The 22066-nt window shown below is 40.1% G+C and overlaps 1 protein-coding gene across 1 annotated transcript in view; it reads right to left on the bottom strand.

Annotated features, from left to right (window-relative positions):
* The window catches only part of man1a1 (mannosidase, alpha, class 1A, member 1), a 201358-nt gene that overhangs the window by 127681 nt on the left and 51611 nt on the right, over window positions 1-22066 (bottom strand). Inside the window, exon 2 of the mRNA XM_033648713.2 lies at window positions 17820-17916. Within this exon, the coding sequence (XP_033504604.1) occupies window positions 17820-17916 (97 nt within the window). The remainder of the gene's footprint in view (window positions 1-17819; window positions 17917-22066) is intronic.

Below are 22066 nucleotides of genomic sequence, written 5' to 3'. Positions count from 1 at the left end.
ACCGTTGGCAGTGTCAGCACAGCTAGTGGTGCAAACATAAGTCGGGTTTCCATCCACCTATTTTTATTCGCATTTTCAACAATTGCGAAAAAAAATCTTGAATGGAAACGCCAGAAATTTGTAAAAAGGCCAAAATATCACAAAAAAGTTTTTACGCTTGGAGGGGGTGGAAAAGTCAGCGTATCAATATTAGGGAAATGCGACTTTTGGCAATGGAAACAGATTTAGCGAATAAACAATGACGTAGGCTACCGAATCCTAAAAAAATGAAGCTGCTTTCTCAAGAGAGCTACCTGGAGACTACTTGGGGAACACCGGAGGGTGGCTACCATGTTTCCCCAGCAGGACAGTGTTACCAGCAGTAATCGCCAAAAAAGCAGCACCACTAGCTAGCTCCCTGCCAACTCAGTGGTGCACAGTGCAGCGCGAAGGCTAACCAGTAGAGACCCGTGGGCACTATCTTTCCGCAGTCTAACATCAAACTAGAGGTCGACCGATTCATCGGTTTGGCCAATTAATCAGTGCCAATAGGAACGTATATACACTATTGTTAACTCCAATAGTGGCAGAAAAACAAATCCAATTTATTTAGTTGCTGTTTGGGTGTAGGGGTTGATGGTTAATTGATTGATAGATGTATTTTACTGTATGTGCCTGTATGGTTTCTTTAGGTAGCCTGTTATAACTTGTTTGGCTTGTCAGCAGGCGGCCTCTTGTAGCCTACACCGTTATGTTGCATTCTTTATGAGTGTATTATAGCAGTGGTGTCTTGCAGTCGCGGGGGTATCTGTGTTGACTTGTGCTCTTTGCATATGATTTGTGTTAATGTGAGCCTTTTTACTAAATAATTTCGATAGCATTATTACTTTTCAGTGTATTTCATGGGGTATATCATCAGTGACTGATACATATCTTGTTTGTGTCGGGCTAGCAGTCGCTAAAATTTCAGGACCACGAACAGAGCTGTGTGTACACGTTTAGAGATGTACCGATACCACTTTTTCCTTCCTGATACCGATTCCGATCCCTGAACCTTAGGTATCTGCCGATACCGAGTACCGATCCGATTCCAGCGCATAAAATAAAAATGGATGGGATATGAACTGTTCTATGTCTCAACTCCTAAAACTCTATATGTAAAATATTAAGAAATAAATACATAATAGTAGAATGAATGCCATAAAACTTTTTTTTATTATTATTATCCAGTGCTGACACAGATCAAGACACAGGTTAAAATGCAGGCACACAAGTTGATAAAAAAGACATTTTTAAGGCTACAGTAGAATGTAGGGCCTATATTAACAAATACAACAATTTTCACCAGATGACTTAAAGTAAGAAAATTAAAAAATAGTGGCGGGGCTTTTACTTGCCACAACTGCAGAGGCTACCAGCTTAATGTGAAACAGACAACATTATAAAAGTTGCCTTGATATAGTTAATACATCGCGCTGTCATTTCAAACTCAACAATTCCAGAACTTGTTTCAAATTAAAAGCCCCTTATAACTTTTGCTGAGAGAATCCCTGCATTTTCTAAATAGGCTTTTATTGTGAAACATTTGTAGGAACTTGGCTGTGGAGGATACAGTAGCTTGTATGTTTACATACGGCACTTCAAATGGAGCTCCTGCCGTCTGCTGGCGCTTTTTACGTTACTACAACAACATTTCGTAGGAGCGAGCGGAGCTTCAGAGCTGCTTTTCTGAAGCAAAACAAAAGTTCACATGTTCTAAAAAAGAGAAAACATCGCATGTCCTGCGATGTGACTATTGCACATGCGCACATCTCGATGGTGATGTTCAAACAATAGCGTGCGTGGTATAGGATTGGTCATAGGCTGTACTCACCGATGCCTGATGCCGCATTTTAGGCAGTATCAGAGGCATTTCCGATACCGGTATCAGAACAACTATATACACGTTTATGTGGCCTTCTGGGGTCCATACCTGAAAGCAGGTTGAGCAAACTCCCGATTATAACCCTGGTTGGTGATATGCACTTGAGTAGAGTAATAGGCTAGAGCGTGTGCCATGTCATCGGCCGATAAATTGGCTATCGGCTTTTTCCTGCTCCAAACTATTGTTATTATAGTGGCCATTAAAAATCCACTATCAGTCGACTTCTGCATCAAACCCAACAGGAAACAAAATACAAGGCAATACATTAAATTTGTTCCGTGTTGTTGTGTATCACATGTGTAAGCCATGCACTGAACTTGCAATGCCACCAGGATGAAGTCCATTTGTCAGAACTGATGCTGTATTCTCAGCATAGTCAGATTTTGACATGTCTGTTGAATTTTCCTCTCTAACAGCCCACAGCTTAGACCAACAAGACAGATGGCGTTTTACTTCACACACACACACACACACACACACACACACACACACACACAGTTCTCTCCTAGCCCAGTCCAGGTCACACTGGAATAGATGGCAAACAACCTAAAAATTCAGGCACATTCTCTTTGTCTGCAACAGGAGACATTAGTAGTGACCTTTAATGTGCTGTGGCCCAGTCAAGTGTGTTTATTTTAGACAGAAAAAAAAGACACACACCCTTTGGGGAGTTTTTTTAGGTTGGTTGAACACATGAGTGCCCTCCAGTGCTGGCCCTCGGCTAGATTGAGAGGCGAGGCGAGGCATGGAGAGCCTGTTTCAACCTTTAGCTTGTTTGGCTGTTGAGGAGCACAACCAGCGGTCTGTCAACGGTATCAATTAAAAAGACGACAATGGGGAAACCACAGAGACAGGAAACGCCTCAGACAGCAATACAGGGGCAACGACTGTGCACTCCAAAATGTATGTATTTTTTGAGTTGACATGGCCTTGCCAGAGACATACTGAGGTCATGCCCTTGGTAATATATCTGTGAATTTAGGGCCTTTAATTACATGAAGAGGAGTCTACCCTCTACAACTGCACGAATATTCAACATTTTGTTTTTCTGCAAGGCAGAGTCTGCTGCCATTTTATACTGAATATCTTAAAATGTGATTGTTTAAGGCACACAGGTAAGTAAATACTGTAAAATAAAAATGATTTAGGATACTCCTACAGAACACCTTTGCAGGAGGCTTTGAAAGAACATTTAATTATAGTAAAGGGCAGAAAACTCTTACAGAAAATGTAGCTGAACATATAGTGGAAAAGTGTAACAAATAAATATATTAAATTGTGTGATTTCTGAACTTTATCATTTAATTTAAACAGTTTGGTTGGTGTCTAGTCCATACCACAATCTCGTTCTTTCCTCTTGCTAAAAAACTACCATATATCCTGTCCAATATTTGGCCACTGCCGTGGAAAATGTAATTAATTACCCATTACTTATCACTCCTTGAAATAGTAATCCTACGACTCTACTGATCACTTAACAGCATAAGTAATTAATTAAGTTACATGTTACATCACCCAACCTCACTGCAAACCCATGAGTACATCATGTAACTTGTCACGTGAAATGCTGAATCAATGCCCATCTATAACTTTAGAATTTTAGTCAAAACTGACTTATAGAGAAGAAACTAATCAAACATCACAATCTATTACAGTGCTGCAATCCAAATTGTGGTCCAAATTCATGTTCTCTTTGTTGCAGCTGTGAGGAATCTTTCCAGAGAGCTAAGTAGAAAAAAATCCACATTGCAGTCTCTCCCTGTAAAAAGGAAGGGTTGCTACCCCATTCGTACAACTGAAATCCATTGCCATCAGAGTAATGCATTCATTGATTTTAGAGAACAGTCTTCTGTGTGTTGTCAGAGCACCACATTAGAGAACTCTTCTTCAATTGCCGGCGTGTCCTTGTAAAAAAACAACTAGACTCCAGGATAAAGCCTTGGTAAAAAAAAAAAAAAACAAAAAAAAAACACTGCAGGCTTGATGGCTTATAATGGGGCTGAGATTAAATTAAATTCCATAATGTCTAACAGGAGTCAGGGTACAGCTTAAGGCTGTGCCGACAATTCACTGGCACTGAGCTCCAAATGAGCTCCTGATGATCTGGAGAAACTTAACAAGGTAATAATTCATCTTCCAGGGGACATTTAACATATTCTGGTCAGTGAGATCTGGGTGGAAAAAGCCCTTGGTGGTTGTTCTGATTGGAGTTCATAATATAGCTGATGTTAGAGTTGGACAGTTACAAGACTTCTGTGAAAGGAGGAGGTCTAAATAATTCAAAATACTCTTCAAGCATAAAATATTACAATTAGCATAGACATTTTGGAGATGTTATAAATCTGACTTCTCTTTCTAATCTTCACAGTTTTTATTTCTAAAATCTTCGCTGAAAAAAAAAAAATAGAACTGCAACACTTGTTTTTGGCTTCAATTTTTCAAGAGTTGAAATAAAAGATCTAGGACTTTTTGTATGCACCACAAGAACTTAATTCTCTAATTTAAAAAAAAAAAAAAGTTAAAATTTGTTTTAGTGAGCATGGACACAATAAAAGCTCACCCTAACATGTGCAGTTTTATCACACAACACAATGCCACAGATGTCGCAAAATTTGAGCCATTGGCATGCTGACTGCAGGAATGGCCACCAGAGCTGTTGCCTGTGAACTGAATGTTCATTTCGCTACCATAAGCCATCTCCAAAGTCGTTTCTAAGAATTTGGCAGTACATCCAACCAGCCTCCCAAACGCAGACCACTGTGCCATTCGTCCCAGCCATCACTTCATGTTGTGGCGTGATAATGCACAGCCCCATGTTGCGAGGATCTGTACACAATTCTTGGAAGCTGAAAACATCCCAGTTCTTGCATGGCCTGCATACTCACCAGACATGTTATCCATTGAGCAAGTTTGGGATGCTCTGGATCAGCGTGTGTGACAGCGTGTTCGACTTCCTGCCAATGTCTGGCAACTTCAGACAGCTATTGAAGAGGAGTAGGCCAACGTTTCGTAGGTCACAATCAACAACCTGTGTGGCACTGCATTAAGCAAATAGTGTCACACCAGATAGTGACCGATTTACTTGGGTATCTGTGACCAAAAATGCATTGCTGTAGCACTAGAAGTGAATCTTTATAAATGTTTTTTAACCAAAACAAAACTTCAGGTTTTACCTTGGTCTTTTATTGTGACCATCCCAATGAACACCTGTGTAGTAATGATGCTGTTTAATCAGCATGTTGATATGCCAAGATAATCCATCCACCATCAGGTGGATGGATTATCTTGGCAAACAAGAAGTCCTCACTAAATTTTAACAAACTCGTGAAGAACATTTGAGAGAATTAAGTCTTTCTTATGCATGAAAAAAATTCATATCTCTTATTTCAACTCCTGAACTCTTCTCAAAATGAAAGCAAAAACAAAAGTGTTTATATTTGTGCTCAGTGTATATTCAGCAGGTTACGGCCTCTCCTTGAAGCAATGTACGCCGGCTGTGTCTGTTAGCAAACTGCAATGTCACAATGGGATTTGACCCGCTCTGGATTTAGAAACAGAGATGTACCTGTTCTGGTGGGTGAGTCTCAGTAGCAGTGTGCCGGTTATAGACAGCGGAGTTGAGTGCTAAAAGATGGAGAGAGGGATCGGAGACGACAGGAGGAGACATGGGTGCCATCGTCGCCTCTAGGTGTATTTAATTTTAGCTATAAAAGGGGTGAATCTCCCAAATCTCCAAGGGCAGGGAACTGTTCTATTGGAACAGATAGTCTTGTCTTATAAAACTCTGTCCTTCAAAACTCTGTATTGGTCAAACTATGATTCGAACCCACAAAGAGAGGAGACTGGGACAAGGAGGACAAGCTCAGATTAAATCCAAGCATTACATCACTGAGCCCTATAGATACCGAGGTTAGGACAGCTGACGTATCATGCTTTTATTAAATTAATCAATCAACTGGGCACAATATTATCGACATTGCAACCAAAACGACACAATCAGTCAGCCTCTGTATAACTAGATCATTTGTGAGCAGCACAAACTGTATTTATAGAGCGACGCTGACAGGAAGGTGAATGCAGAGCGCTCTGGGTGAAATATTGTTTCTGACTGAAACTGTTTGCACCACGATGAAAAGCTGTTACAAGAGTCTAGACGTGGGATGAAACGGCAATCAGTCTGCTCTTCAGTTACCCAATCAATGTGCAATTCAATTATTATTGCAACACAGCACTTCATTTTAAATCTGTATACAATACGTTACTGTTATTGAATGTCATTTCAATTTATAACCCAACACCTAAGCAGTTCAGACTTACAAAAGTCATTAATGCTGATGCTGTATAAAATGAATCACCTCTATTTGTGAGTTGGATTATCTATAGTGCCTTACATTTTCATGATATAGAGGGCTTTACAAATATAATTATCATGATGTAATGTTTAGCAATATTTGAACTTTTAAGCTTCTTATATTTCTGAAAGTCCTTCAAAATAACAGTCTCCATAAACTAAATATCTGAATCATGTTACATGTGCCAAAGCAACCAAAAGCTTACTTTTAAATGTCCAATCTTAAAAGTTTGGCAAGCATTCTTAGCCCACTGTTCGGTAGATAGATGGATGGTTAGATAGGTAGATGGGTGGATGGTTAGATAGATAGATAGATGGGTGGATGGTTAGATAGATGGATGGATGAATGATTAGATAGGTGGATGGATGGATGGATGGATGGACGGATGGATGGATGGTTAGATAGGTGGATGGATGGTTAGATAGATGGATGGATGGATGGATGGATGGTTAGATGGATGGATAGAAAGGTGGATGGATGGATGGTTAGATAGATAGATGGATGGATGGTTAGATGGATGGATGGATGGATGGTTAGCCAGATAAAGGGACAGATGGTTAGATAGGGATGGATGGTTAGACAGATAGATGGATTGATGGATGGATGATGGATGGTTAGATAGATGGATGGATGGTTAGACAGGTGGATGGATGGATGGATGGATGGATGGTTAGGTAGACAGATGGATGGATGATTAGATAGATAGATGGGTAGATGGTAGAGGGATGGATGGTTAGAGAGAAGGATGGATGTTAGATGGATGGATGTTAGATAGGTGGATGGATGGATGGATGGATGGATGGATGGATGGATGGTTAGGTAGATGGATGGATGGTTAGATAGATAGATGGGTAGACGGTAGTGGGATGGATGGTTAGATAGAAGGATGGATGTTAGATGGATGGATGGTTAGATGGATAGAGAGACAGAGAGAGAGAGAGAGAGAGAGAGAGAGCGAGAGAGAGAGAAAGAAAGAAAGAGAGAGACAGACAGACAGACAGCTTTATTGTCCTCCTCAGTAGCTTATTTCAAACACATCAAAGGTAGGTACAGGCACTTAACAAAATACACTATTACAAACATACACTTGTACAATATATATGATACAACAGTGCAAATAGGCTGGTAGGACCAATAAGTTAAGTCCAGACAGGAGCAGCTCAAACTCTCTCTATGAAGAGTTAAAAGCTCAAAAATTCAGCTTATCTTTTCCATCAGGCCTGTGTGGATGGGATTTGATCAGATATCATTGACAGTGGGCTTGCAAACAATCTGTCATCTGTCATCACATTGATTTAAATGTTGCCGAAACCTGATTAGTGCACAGAGGTATGTAAGCCTTACTTTAAACCAGTGAGTAAAGCAAGAAGAAAAGCACACCTATAGAAATCTCTCAAGTGAAATAACCCAAACGCTGGTAGCAAAACTGTGTTATTTTAGGCAACCATTTTGTAGCATAAAGTAAAAAGACTGAGAACGTATATTATCAGCAGGGTTCAACGCTAAGGTTTTTTTTCACTTGTCCGGTCGGGCAAGTTGGTCAGAGATCTACTTGCCCGAAGTCAGTTTTTACTTGCCCTATAAAAATTGTTTAATTTAAGTGGCTATCAAATAACAAAGACTGCAGTTATTTTTATGTTATATAATCTTTATTCACACTGTATTTATTAATTAAAACAACATATGTCAGGTGTTGTAGCTTAATTCCTACACGAAAATGAAAGTGAAAAATTTGTCAATCGTTCTCCGTCTATAATTTTGCGCCCTACTTGAGCCATGCCCACCTCTATTTATTTTTCACCCCTCTCTCCAGTTCTGCTGTATTAACACCGGGTTTAATATATTTTGCTTCCATCTCTCTGCCCTGCTCTACTCTACTTCAACGCTACTTAGCTCTTTCTCTACTCTACCAGTAGACTACCACATCCACCTGTTACACAAAAGGCACACAGCAGTGTTTCCCCTAGGATGGAGTTGTAGCAGCGGAGGTGAAGCACACGCATGAAAAATAATTTTCACATGCGTGAAACTTTTTGTATGCTTGCAAAGCACAGCCTGCTGGGATGTTTCAATGTATCTACTGGCACCAGAAGGGCTCTTTAGGACTAAGTACATACAGTACATTTGTGCACAGTAATGAGCAGGTGAAATGTCTGTCTAGCTTACAAATGAGGTGTAAATACAATTTAGGAAAATACAATTTTATTGAATATAATAAAGTAAAAAGTCACTTGACATGCTGCTGTTTTGTGCTATGACCTATTTAAGTGTTGGAAGTTGTTATTTACATGACAACACCTGAACGCAACACAAGCTCCGCATGAGTGCCATTCTGCCAGCATGTTTGTCTGTGCGTAACAGCAGTCTGTTGATGGTTATTTACACACTGTCCATAACAATAACTTTGTCAGCTGACAAACTGCACCGGGCTCAGGGTCAGGTTTGGTCAGGAAAATGCGGCCCGAGCTGCTCTAGCGTGATCACCTGTGTGTGTGGCGGAACTCCGCCGTGCGCGATACAGAGAGCAGAGGAGAATTGTTAACGCATGACCATGTAGAGACAGAAATGACACGATGGCATAACACCATAAATAGTATATTGTTATGTTATTATATGAAGCGTCCATCGCACAAAATAATATCAATGGGGGCTGTGGGCAGGACATGTTACACAGCTGTGCCTGTGACTTCAGGCAGAGAGACCGCTGCATCAGAGCCGAAGAGCACGTTTTAAAATACATTTATTTTATCAATTAGTTATTAACTTTTACTATTTTTAGCAACTTGCCCGATTGGGCAAGTGAGTTGTTAGTTTACATGCCCGACCGTGAGTTTTACTTGACCCAGGCAATCGGGCAATCCTTATTGTTGAGCCCTGATCAAACTCATCACCCACCTCTGATTAACAAGCTGCTGTAGACAGATGGATGTTATTTGTCAGGACAACCACGCCTCCTTTAATTTTTGTTTGCCTCACATCCAAAGTCAATTAATCAGCATCTTGACCTTTTAAACAATTTGTTGCATACTAACATGACCTATACACTTCCCTGGCTTTATTTAGAGTCTGTCTTGAGAGCAGAGCTGCTCACATTAATAGAAAGACACGAGCAGAGATAATAAATTGGACACTGACTACATGTCAATGCTAATACAAGATTACAAGCAGACTGCATCTTGCTCATATCTCTGGCTCTTTGCTATTGAAGGTTTTAGGTTGGGGGAAAAAAACATATTTTGTAATGCGGTTTGATAAAACATACCCAAATCACGGCTGGTTGCCAAAGCACTTGGTTGAGAAGATAAACATAGTTGCCTGCCAACATTTTGGGAAGATATATGGCTGGTGGTTTTAGTCACTTGAAAGCTTGAGTTGAGCATGAAGTGTTTTCAAGTATCTAGTAGCAAAAAAACAAATTGTACAACAAACCAAAAAGCAAGCTCAACATTACAGCCTCACTGAGGTGGTGCAACATGCAGCCAAACACACTGCAGAAGCAAACAGCTGACAACACAGCTGGCGACCAAGGAGTTGTGCTCCTTCAGGGAATGACCACAGAGGGGACATACACCCCCACCCCCCTAAAAAGGATCCAGCCCATCTGTAGTCTTCTTCCATTCAACAGCAATATAAAAAGAGAATAAATATGGGTTACCCAGGCTCAATGTAGGATTGGTTTCTGACCCGTCATCCAGGGTGGGTATTGGTCAGACTAAACACGCAATTTCAAAATGGCAAACTGAGATTAAGGAAATTGTGATGGGCTTTTTTTGTACTTTCTTCAAACATTTTAGAGACCAAACAATTTATTGACTGACTGAGGAAATAATCGTCAGGTTAATCAATGATGAAAAATGAAACTAATCATTAGTTGCAGCCCTAATATCTATTTAAAATTACAATTTAGTAGTCTGGGAGTTTTTTGCAACCATATGGTTGAAAAACTTGTTCAAGGACAGCAAAACAAGGGAGCAGCTATTCCCCTCCCAGTTGTCAATCTTATGTAACAAACTAACCTTTAAAGTCCCAGTGAAATAGAAGTTGGAGTGTCTTTAGCTTTCGCGCTGTGGCATATTCATTCATTTTCCTTATCCCATTAGGGGTCTGGGGAGGCTGGAGTCTATCCCAGCTGACATTGCTGCAGGGTCCTAGAACTAACGCTGATTTGGGAAAGATTGCTTTAAGATTCTTTGCACCACACACCTGGAACGAACTGCAGTGTACTTTGCAGCCTGGTACTCTGGTTCCAATGGGTCAATTCCGAAATCTAGTCAAAGTCTGACTGTTTTGTGTCGTTAATTATGTACTCAGATCTCTCTTGAAAGTGAGATCTTGATCACAACAAGACTTACCTAATTAAATAAACGTATATAAATTGGACGAGAGGCAGGGTACACCCTGAACAAGTAGCCAGACTATCAGAGCTGACACATAGAGACAGACAACCAATCACACTCACATTCACACCTATGGACAATTTAGAGTCACCAATTAACCTGCATGTCCGTGGATTGTGGGAGGAAGCTAGAGTCCCCACAGAAAACCCATGCTGACACGGAAAGAACATGCAAACTCCACACAGACGGGCTTTGAACCCCCAACTACGGGTTGAACCAGGAACCTTCTTGCTATGGGTAACAATGCTAACCACAGTACCACCGTGCAGCCTGTGAACTATTTCACAATAAAATGAAATATTTGAGCAATGAACGGTCACAAGAGGAGTTTCAATCAAATCTTTCACAGTGGATTGGACTGCTAAAAAGTAGGTGGGCTTAGAGTTTAGCTCAATACAGACCTACAGCGGAGTCTGAGCACACGTCCCTCACTGTTAAGGGAGGACAAAGGAGAGATGAATGAATTAGACCACACTGATCTGGAAATAAAGACAAAGGTTTTCTCCCCTGATATTCAAACACACATCGTCTTCTGTCTCCACCCAATATTGTTCTGTTAACTAGCCACTAAAACCCACAAACGATAAGGGGCAGTTTTATATGACCCCCCCCCCCCCCCCAGTGCAGGATGAGTCATAAACATTTTGATAATTATCTGGCATATAACAAGAGATAAATGGTTAATTAAACACAGGATTAAAACTGGGAGAATGTGTTTTTCATTTCATGGAGACATTAATGTATAGTTAAATATGTATAAGCAAAGAATATGTTGGATCTAAAGTTGCATAAATATGAATTGTGGTGACATAAACACAGGAAAGTGCTCTGAGGTTAACCTGAAACTTTTTTTCATTTCTATAAAATGTAACTTTACCTGTTGTATTATTATTTTATGCAGTATTGTTAAGAGCCTGGCCCATTCTGCTGGCCAGTTTGAATCAGTAATCCAGGTTACTGTGCATCAGGGAAACAGCCTCCGGTATGGAAAGTGGCTTCATTGCATAATATTCCAGGTCAGGCTAATATTATCGTCATACATCATGTTCTATAGGAGCTGGAAATGGCTGTGACAAGGCTCTGGGGCCAAGCTGTCTTGTTTACTGATGGGGTCTGCTGGAGCAGCCAACTAAAACCTATTTACTTTTCTATAGCAGAGACATGAGGAATGGACAGAGATGGAGAAACACTGAGAAAGACTAACATAGAGAGTTAAACAGGCTAATCTAACAATTAGTATTCACACAGCTGCTGTCTTCTCTCTTCCTACATTTACGTATGATAAATTCCAGTAATGAAACAGTGGATGGAATTTACACAAAGCTGATTGAATTTCCTCATTAAACATAAGAAGGAAATCATTAAATATGAGCCTGTAAATCTTCCACACTGTATAATGGAATCGACTTAGTGGGGTTTTTGGCATTTTCCTCACGGCGAAGGCTGAAGTTATGTATTTCAATCAAAGGTACTTCAATTAAAACGCCTCCTTTCTTAAAGTCTATAGTATTATATAAGGCCTTTAAAACATTTGACACCTGCCATTTACTTTTTTTAGCAACAGGATATATGGTGAAATCTAGCTGCAGATTGACACCAAACTTGTCATGTCTCATAAAATACATTTCCCTAAATATCTCAGAAATATTGTCCTGTCTGTGTGTGTTTCCAGAACAGTGGCCTGACAATCCTTTTTTGACAGGTAAAGCTTGAAAGAGTCTCTCAGAGAGAGCTGGGTGTAGACAGACAGAAAGGAGGCTCAACATCACAAGAGTAATCTTACTGCCTAAATTGAACAATACAGTCCTGACCCAAGTCTGGGGCTTCAAACCTTCTTCGTAGCACCCTGCATATATACACTCAAAGTGCTGTCATCCTGTCAATTCTGTAATTTGATGAGACGCACAAATCAACAGCTCAGCTATAGTCCCCACCTTGACACAAATAATGCAAAGCGTGCTCTACTGATGATGTAAGTGTACAGAAACACTTGATGTTCAGAAATAACTCTGAATTCTGCTCTTTGCCTTTTCATGTAGTGATGGTAAGACTGCATTAAGGACTACTGTAAGGCTGCTATTATTAGACTCAGTCACAACTTCCATTCATTATACTCTGAATAACACCGCACGGCTGCACAGAAAACTATTACTATTAACCAGAGCCGACCACAGGCCTTGGGGGTCAATTGGAGCAATGTAGTTATAGAATGTAAGCTTGTTTATTGATGTGACACTTTCTCGAGCAAAGGACAGGTGACATCCATGTCTGCACCATGTTTAAGGTCCAGTGTAGCTTAGTGGTTGTGTGGCGGTTATTTTAAAATGAATATACAGAAACTGATGTTACCAGCACTGAAAGATAATTTTATCAGAACTAAAATATTATTTAAAGCTAGAGTTGTACCGATACCGATACCAGTATCGGAAATGCCTCCGATACTGCCTAAAATGCGGTATCGGGTATCAGTACAGCCTATGACCAATCCAGTACCACGTAATGCCTCACGTCATTACGCATACGCATACTACAGGAAAACGAAACGGAAACGGAGCAGAGTTTAAAAAGCATTCTACTGTAGCCTTTAAAATGTCTTTTTTACCAAATTGTGTGGCTGCACTTTAACCTGTGTCTTGATCTATGTCAACACTGGATAATAATAACAATAAAAAACGTTTTATGGCATTCATTCTACTATTATGTATTTATTTCTTAATATTTTACATAGAGTTTTAGGAATTGAGACATACAACAATTCATATCCCATCCATTTTTATTTTACGCGCTGGTATCGGATCGGTACTCGGTATTGGCAGATACCTAAGGTTCAGGGATCAGAATCGGTATCGGGAAGGAAAAAGTGGTATCGGTACATCTCTATCTAAAGCTACACTTATCCATGTCTACATGTCTACACCCAACCCTGTAGTTTCCCACAGCTCTAAAAGGCATTTTATCATCTTTCAGGTCTTTGTTTTGGTTTAACAGCTTATAGCTTTACTGTTTTGGTTCAATCTCACTGCTCTCATCAAACCAGCTTATAGAAGCTGTTTTCAGCAAGCAAGCCATTAAAAATAAAACACTTAGGTATGGTTAGGAAGATGTCATGATGCCATTTTGGCTCAAAATACCTGGTTTGGGGGAACAATCCCAGCAGGAAAAGTAGCAACAAAACAAAAACAAAAACACAAAACGTGGCACTATGCCCACTGGAAAAACAGTGATGGGTCGCTACAAAACACCAATCTTTGGAGCCTAAAAAACTTCTGGAAAAACACAGGTGGATTTATGAAGAGGTTGCTACAAATCACCCACATTTGGAGCCTAAAAAGCCAAAGGAAACCCACTGAGACGTCACTAAAAGCTCCCCCCTTTGGAGCCTAAAAAGCAGATGGAAACCTATTGATGGGTAGCTACAACACACCCAAATTCGGAGCCTTAAAAAACAAAAGAAACACACCGATGGGCCACTACAAAACACCAATGTCTGGAGCCTAAAAAGCTGATGGAAAAACACAGATTGGTTGCTACAAAACACCAACATTTGGAGCCTTAAAAGCAGGTGGAAACCTATTAACAGGTTGCTACAAATTAGGGATGTCCCAATCCGATATTTGGATCGGTATCGGCCACCGATATTAGCAAAAAACATGCATCGGCATCGGATCGGACTGCATGGAAAAATGCCAATCCAAGAAGTCCGATCCAGTTTTTCACGGAATCCGATCCAGGTTTTCCGGCCAGCCCAGCGTTCCGCGATTCAAGCAGTCCATTCCAGTGATCTGCTCCAGCTCTTACTATCAATCCACCAGGCCAGCATGCAGACGGCAGACACACACGAAGGGTAGGAAGAGTAGTGGTCAACTTAGTTAACTGATTATTTGTTTTCTGCTCTGGTTTTTTGAGAGTGATATCTTTGTTTGGTTTACACTCTTACTGTTTAAGTAAAGCGCACTGATGGCATTGTTTTGGGCACAATTAGTGAAATTGGAGCCATGGATGGACTATTGCTTGTTTAAACAGGCTGGCACTGACACTACTAAAATAACTGAAAAGGAAAGGCTGCATTGTTTGTTAAATGTCAGCAATGTCTTGTGGTGTTAATCTTTTTTTTTATTTATTAGGGGGCCAAAGCACAAGTGTGTGGAGTCTTGCTGCTATTTTAATTTCAATGTTAGACATTTTAAAGATTTCTTGTGTTGATTTGAACTGTTGTGCAGCATTCTAACTAACCCGATTAAGTAGTTGTTCTTGTTAGAGTAATATCACTTGATCAAAACTTTTCTAACATGACTGACAACAAAATAAGTGAATATGTATAACACGCACTTGGATCGGATCGGTATCAGTATCAGCCAAAACTCAAGGCTGTAATATCGGATCGGAGGTGAAAAAGCTGGATCGGGACATCCCTACTACAAATCACCCAGATATGGAGCCTAAAAAGACAAAGGAATCCCACCGAGACGTCACTATAAAACACCCACCTTTGGAGCCTAAAAAGATGCTTGAAAACAGACAGGTCGCTACAAAACACCCACATGTGGAGCCTAGAAAGCTGATGGAAACCCAGCAATGTGTAGTTACAACACACCCTCCTTTGTAGCCTTAAAAAAAAACAAATGAAACACACCAAGGGGCCACTACAAAACACCAGTATCTGGAGACTAAAAAGGTGCTGGAGAAACACAGACGGGTCGCTACAAATCAATCATGTTTGGAGCCTAAAAAGCTGCTGGAAAAACAGACAGGTCGCTACAAAACACCAACATCTGTAGCCTAAAAGCAGATGAAAACCCACTGATGTGTGGCTACAACACACCCATATTCTGAGCCTAAAAACCAAAGGAAATGCACCGACGGGCCACTACAAAACAATCACTTTTGGAACCTAAAAAGCAGATGGACACAAACAGAGGGGTTGTTGCCAAAAAAAACAAAAAAAACAAACCCAAAACAAAACAAAACAAAACAAAAAAAAAAAAACACCCCACACATTTGGAGCCTAAAAAGCTGACAGAAACACACCAGGGGTTTTCTACAAAACACCCAAGTTTTGAGCCTAAAAAGCTGATGTAAACGCACTGACAGGTCGCTACAAAACACCCACTCTGACAGTGATCTTCAGCGTGGCAGCTGCTCACCTAGATGACACATCATCCCTCTTCCCCTCCACCTTCCAGTGACAAAATCAGCTCATATACTACACCACTTTAAAAATGTTGACATAATACATTTGAAAGGTGCAAATGTAAAAAATCTGTAGTTTGCAAAAATGTACAATGCCAACATTTTCTTCTGGCAACTGGGCTGGCCAATAACGTGTCTGCTGGATGCGTTTGTGTTTACAGCTTATTCATCTGTTCCTACACTAACAACAATTAATTTATACTACTTTAAAACACCATTTACATTTTTATGTTACCAAATGATTACAGGCAGTTTACTGTAAATTATTTAAAGGGGAATATAGTGTTCTTACAGAGGAGAAGATAAATCAAATATGAACAGTTTCTCTGCTTCTGGCTTCACTGACACAGACCTGCACCTTCACATAAGAGAGCAACATAAAAAAAACAACAAACACTGAGAAAAACTTCAAACCATATCAAGTACATGAGTGTATTTAGGTGTCAAGAGACCTGTCTTATCAGCAGTGGAGGCACAGCTACCTCTTTCACACATGAATGCCATCTTATCTAGTCAAGAGCCTGCAACGGCACTACTCTAAACTGTCACACACACACACACACACACACACACACACACACACACACTCACACACACATACGCACACACAAAGCCCTCATCTGGAGCTGAAGGTATCTAAACAAATATTCTCACTGAGAATATAATTAGGTCAAGAGAGAGAGAAAGACCTTTTCACAAATTAAAAATCCAATTCCCGCTCTTATTAATCCAATCAGACAGAATAAATCACAGTATTCATTATGTATACAAACACTTGGAGTACAGACAAAACACCTGCAAAGAGAGCGTGTACACTGATCTAACACAGTCTCAATAAAGATTAAATGAATGTTTTTTTCTTTTTTACTACATCATTGCTCACAAGATTGTGTCCACCCCCTCTACTAAGCGACAACTGCATCCAAAATAGATTTAGTGTCTCAGAGGGATATTTGTTTTCACAGCCGGTACACAGAAATGTACAGATATACACATAGCAACACACAGTTACACACATAGCAACATTAAGATATAGACAGTACACAAAATCTCAATGAACGCATCCATGATCTCGGCTCACAACAGTGTCAACAAGGAGGATTGTTCGGGACTATCAGTTTTAAGACCATCTTTGAAATATTAGCCAGTTTTATCTCAATCCTTTCAAATCTCTGCTCCCTTTATCTCTCAACACAATTAAGACAAAACCAAATACATCACAGATTAAATGTGATTTTAATGAGTCGTATTGATCCTCTGCCATTGGCACGGCTGCCGTCATAACAGATTTGTGGAATCCTCTCCTTTTAGCTTTATGTTTACTTTGGCGGCGTTTCTCTGAGTCCAGCTTTTATTAAGCCAACGATCTCAGCCAACAAAACACAATGAGACAACAGGAGGAGCAACATGTAGCGTGTGCGTGCGTGTGTGGCTGGGGGATAAGAAAGTACTTAAAAAAGATGCAGTTATTATCCTAGTTTAATTTGGTTTTGGCTGCACACACACACACACTTGCACGCACACACACAATCAAAGTTGGTTGGGGATGATCACTCGTATCAGTCACAGCAGAAAGACCCTAAACAAAGTGCGTGTGAGCGCATGTGTATGTGATGTTTATTAACGAGGCCCTGCAGTCATGTAGCAGCATGCTCTGTGTTTGTTTCACAACTGAAAAGCAGACGGAGAATTAAGGTTTTCAGAACAGAGTTGTGTGAAATAGAGAAAAAGAAGTGGGGACAGAAGAAGACACCACACGTCACCACACTCATTAACACCAACAACTGGCAAGTGGCACAAACAGAATATAAATATATGATAAAGTTGCCATTTAGAGGCATCCATAGATGGATGACTCTAACTGACGGCCAATTTGGCTGCTAATCTAAAGGCCAAGGCCGCTGGTGGCAGGGACAAGAGATCAATCGTGTGTGCGTGTGTGTGTGTGTGTGTGTGTGTATACGGTCTCTCACTCACCAAATAGATTGCTGGAGTGGCCTTGCTTGGAGACGGGCCTGAGCTCATTGGAACCCCAGGCGTAGCGCCTGTAGCTGTCCCACGCATGTTTCATCATCTGACAGGGAGGAAGAGGAGGAGGAGAGAGGGGGAGAGATGAGAAATGAGGAGAGTTAAAGAGGACAATTCAACTTTGAGCTGTAATAAAGACAATGAAGTCATTTTCGTACAATGGTTTGTTTCTAGCCCAAATGATACTGGATTTTCATGGTAAATACCAACGTCTGAGAGACAATTTTTTTTAAATACATAGACACATATGAAACATTTTGATGAGGGTGGGGGGGAAAAAATCAATACAGCATAGTAACGCGATATTTTTGTGTGGCAATATCGTATCGTCACACAGAGCCAAGTATTTATTCATTTTTATTATATAAATCATTAAAATCACAAATACAAATTAAACTTTGGGTAGCCTGCTAGAATAATATAATCAATTGCTTTTTCAGTGCACTGTATACATTTTGCTACAAATACAATCAAGTGAGATGAATAGACTGAAAACTTTGTCAACATCTGCGCTATCTAATAAGATAAATTTTTACTTTGGGGACATCATTTACACTTTTAAAAAGGTAATAAATCAAAATATATTTTATTGCAATACTCAGCATATTGCAAAACGTTTAAAATGGCAATAATACTGTATCGTGACTTCAGTATCATGATAAGATCTTATTGTAGGGCCTCTGGTGATTTTGACAGAGGATCACTTGACTTTACTTTTTAAAGAATTCTGATCAAGTTATGGAATTTTTCAATTCAATTCAATTCAATTGTGATAAACTCTTAAAATAAACTATCTGCGGCCTCTAGAAAACAAACTATGTTATAAAAACAGTTTCTTAAATAATCCATTGCCATTTCTGGAATGAAATTTTTGCACCAATTATGAAATTCTGGACTGGTACCGATGTTTATATTAACACTTTTTGCCACTAGCCAATATAAATGTTGTTGTTTATTTAGTCTTGTAGTTATTTCTTCCCCCTTTTGTCGCAGTGACACAAATAAATAAATAGAATAAATAAATATAAAATTCTCACTGCAATGTTTTAAACTAGGGATGTCCCGATCGGGTATCAGCACAGATCACGTTATTTTTGCAAAAACGGAATTGGTAATAAAAGATCGGAGGAATCAAAACAACAAAAATAGCCAGGTTTTTCATCAGTGTTGTTCATTGTTGCCTCCACTTTCCAGTGTATTGTAACCAAGCATCATGGGTTCGCCTAACTGAGTGCAGCTAATTTCAGCGCAGATTTGCCGTTTACAATGTAGCATTATTGGGGAAAACATAGGGTGTGTCCCCTGACCCATCAATAGTGAGTTTACTGTGTCCTTTTGTACTGAGAGCAGCCCGGGAAAGATCTCTGTTCGTCCCCAATGTGTTTTCTGTTGTCCCCAGGACAGCGGGACACAGTTTGTCTCTAGTCCTGCATTTAATCTGAAAAAATAAAATGTCATCGTATTTGCCAAGAGGCTGATGGCAGTCAACAAGGCGAATATTCAGTGTATCACTAGATGTTTTTGTTACTAATCAGCCAACATATGTATCATTCATTTTTATTCTTGATTGTTCTGATGTTTGTTTCATAATTAACCAATGAATCATGTGGTCAACAAAATGTCAGGAAAATGGTAAAAATAAAAACTCAGATGTCTTGCTTTATTCCAACAACAGTCCAAAACCTAAAATTATTCAGTTTAACATCATTAATCGGTTTGCTTCTGAGTCATGCTGGCATTGCCTGTACACTGTAAGTGACCATTTGAGGTCCCTGGATATCTAGGTACTAAAGAAATTCAGACAATCTGCTGTCTACATCAGCATTCTTTACAATGTTTATCCCAAAGTAACAAGTAATTCCAGAGTCTGGCCTACCCATTAAACTGAAATGAGCAGGGCCATTAAGTTAAAACAAAATTAATGAACAAGACAAGAACAAAAGTCCACACAAACTGGAATAAGTATCTTCACAAGCTACAGCAGATTTCCAGCACTGCAGCCCAAGATGAATTTAAATAAATTACATTTGGAGATTGATTTAACAAAGTGGTATTATTCTTTTCATATTGCAACAGCCATATGTCATGTCCCTATGTATTGGTTCCTCTTTCGGGCAATTTAACAGAGCTCCTTTTTAACTTTATTTCTCATTAGATGACTGTATGAGACTTAACACAATATTAGTAGTAATCTGACATAAATGTATGTGCTTCATCATATGGTTGTCTTGTAGATCCTCTTTTTAGTTGTGTTCAAGCAGCAACCTCCAAGGCTGAAAAATGAAGCAAATGCTCAAGTGCCAAAAACTGCAGTTCCTAAAATGGCCACTTGAGGCTGGCTTTAAGAACAAAACATGAAGTAAACATGCTTACAGCCTGGTTCAAAGAACGGTTTTAGTCTCTACAGCTAATATCCCCATTCATGAAAACCATAAAGAGGGATGATTTTCTTCTATAACTCACCAGATATTATTAAAGCTCATCATCACACATACTTAAGGGGCACCGCCACTTTGAATGACATGCTGTGAGTCTATGAGTCAGATTCCACCCCCTCACTCCTGCCTAGCTCCAACCCTCTTGTCCAAGTATGTTCACTTCTGGCTTCAAAAATCCAAGATGGCGACTGTCAAAATGCCAAACTTGAGGCTTCAAAACAAGACTCAACAAACCAACCGCCGATGTCACGATGGCTACGTCCATTTCAACATCTTACCCATGAAGAGATTCAGCCCTTTCCAATGAAAACATAACACTAAAATATGCAACAAACTTTTAGCAGAGGGTAATGGACATATATTGTATTTATTCTAGTCTATTTAAAGATAGTGTCGTTGCTAATACGTCCCAATTTAGTCTTCACATGCTTACTTTTACTTCATGTGCTTAAAACTGATATTTAAGTAACATGTGCCAAGTAGGGGGGTAGGCTTGGGCAATTGGACGAATATATCGCCAATCGCCCATCGGCTGAGTCCATCACAGTTGGTTTCATTTTTGGCGTTTTTTTGGGCGATTTTTGTCATTTTATTTTGCTAAATTAATCCACAGAATTAAACTCGGTACATATAGTCCATAATAACTATGTAGAGCACAATTCAAAGTGTGTGCGTATTGGAACTGGCAGCTTCACACTGATTTATGACGAGTCTTTCACAAAACACGTCAGTGATGGCGGAGCTGAAAGTTACGGCCAGGGTCCACCGGCAACGGGAGCGGCGCGACACGTCTGCAGCGCGAGTCCCGTAGCAGCTCGCCCCCCCCCCCCCCCCCCCCCCCGTTAATCAATTACAGCAGCTGGCAACGGGTGCAGCGCGACAACTCTCTATTTTAGGATGCTCTTCTATTTTTGTCGCGCTACGCTCCCCTACGCGACCCTCCAGCAGATAAAAACTACATGAAATAGTGTGCTAAACGAGCACAATGTGTTTTTAAATGAGTAAACCATTATCAGAGGTGGTATGTGATGATTTTCATTTTCATTCATTTACCCATGTTTATCCGTGACATTGTGTAAATGTCCGTGGCGGACATTTGAAAGCGAGTAGATGACAAACAGTACATTAAAATTGTAGATCACTCAAATATATGTAATAACTTAGGTGGAAAATGCTTTAACTATCATGGCTCAGCAAACGGTAAACAAGACGCTTGACGTGACGCTTACGTTTGCAGTCGGTGGAACCCGGCCGTAACATGAATTCATATGCGCATATGGTTAACAATGTTACCAGCCGTGCTAAACACCCTCTCTGATGGCGTGCTTGTTGCCGGTATGCACAGATATTTCCGTGCCATGTTGGACGTGAGTGGGCTCGCAAAGCACGCTGCATTTTTTTGCTGCATTCATGTGGTGTCGGGAGATCCGAGTTGCCGAGTTGTTTTTCTGACATGAGGTGGCATTAATGTGAATTATCCCATTCTGAAAGTCATTTTTCGATTCTTTCCGACATCACATGAATGCAACATCCTCCCTCTTTTTTTTTTCTCTGCCACACACACAACTGCCGAATATATCGGCAACCGCCGGTTGATGGGCTGACGGTGGCCGGTTGGAAATTTTTGACATATCGCCCAACCCTATAGGGGGGCCCTCAAGTTAAATCCTGCTTAGGACCCCCAAAAGTCTAGGGCTGGCCCTGAGTAATTCATCTCAACTTCCTGGCATGTCAATCAAGGCTGTTGTCAGTGCTTGA

This window comes from Epinephelus lanceolatus, chromosome 13 (assembly GCF_041903045.1).
Source record: "Epinephelus lanceolatus isolate andai-2023 chromosome 13, ASM4190304v1, whole genome shotgun sequence".
NCBI classification, from domain to species: domain Eukaryota; kingdom Metazoa; phylum Chordata; class Actinopteri; order Perciformes; family Serranidae; genus Epinephelus; species Epinephelus lanceolatus.
The sequence above is the reverse complement of the archived record's forward strand: the minus strand, read 5'-3'. Positions and strand labels throughout refer to the sequence as shown.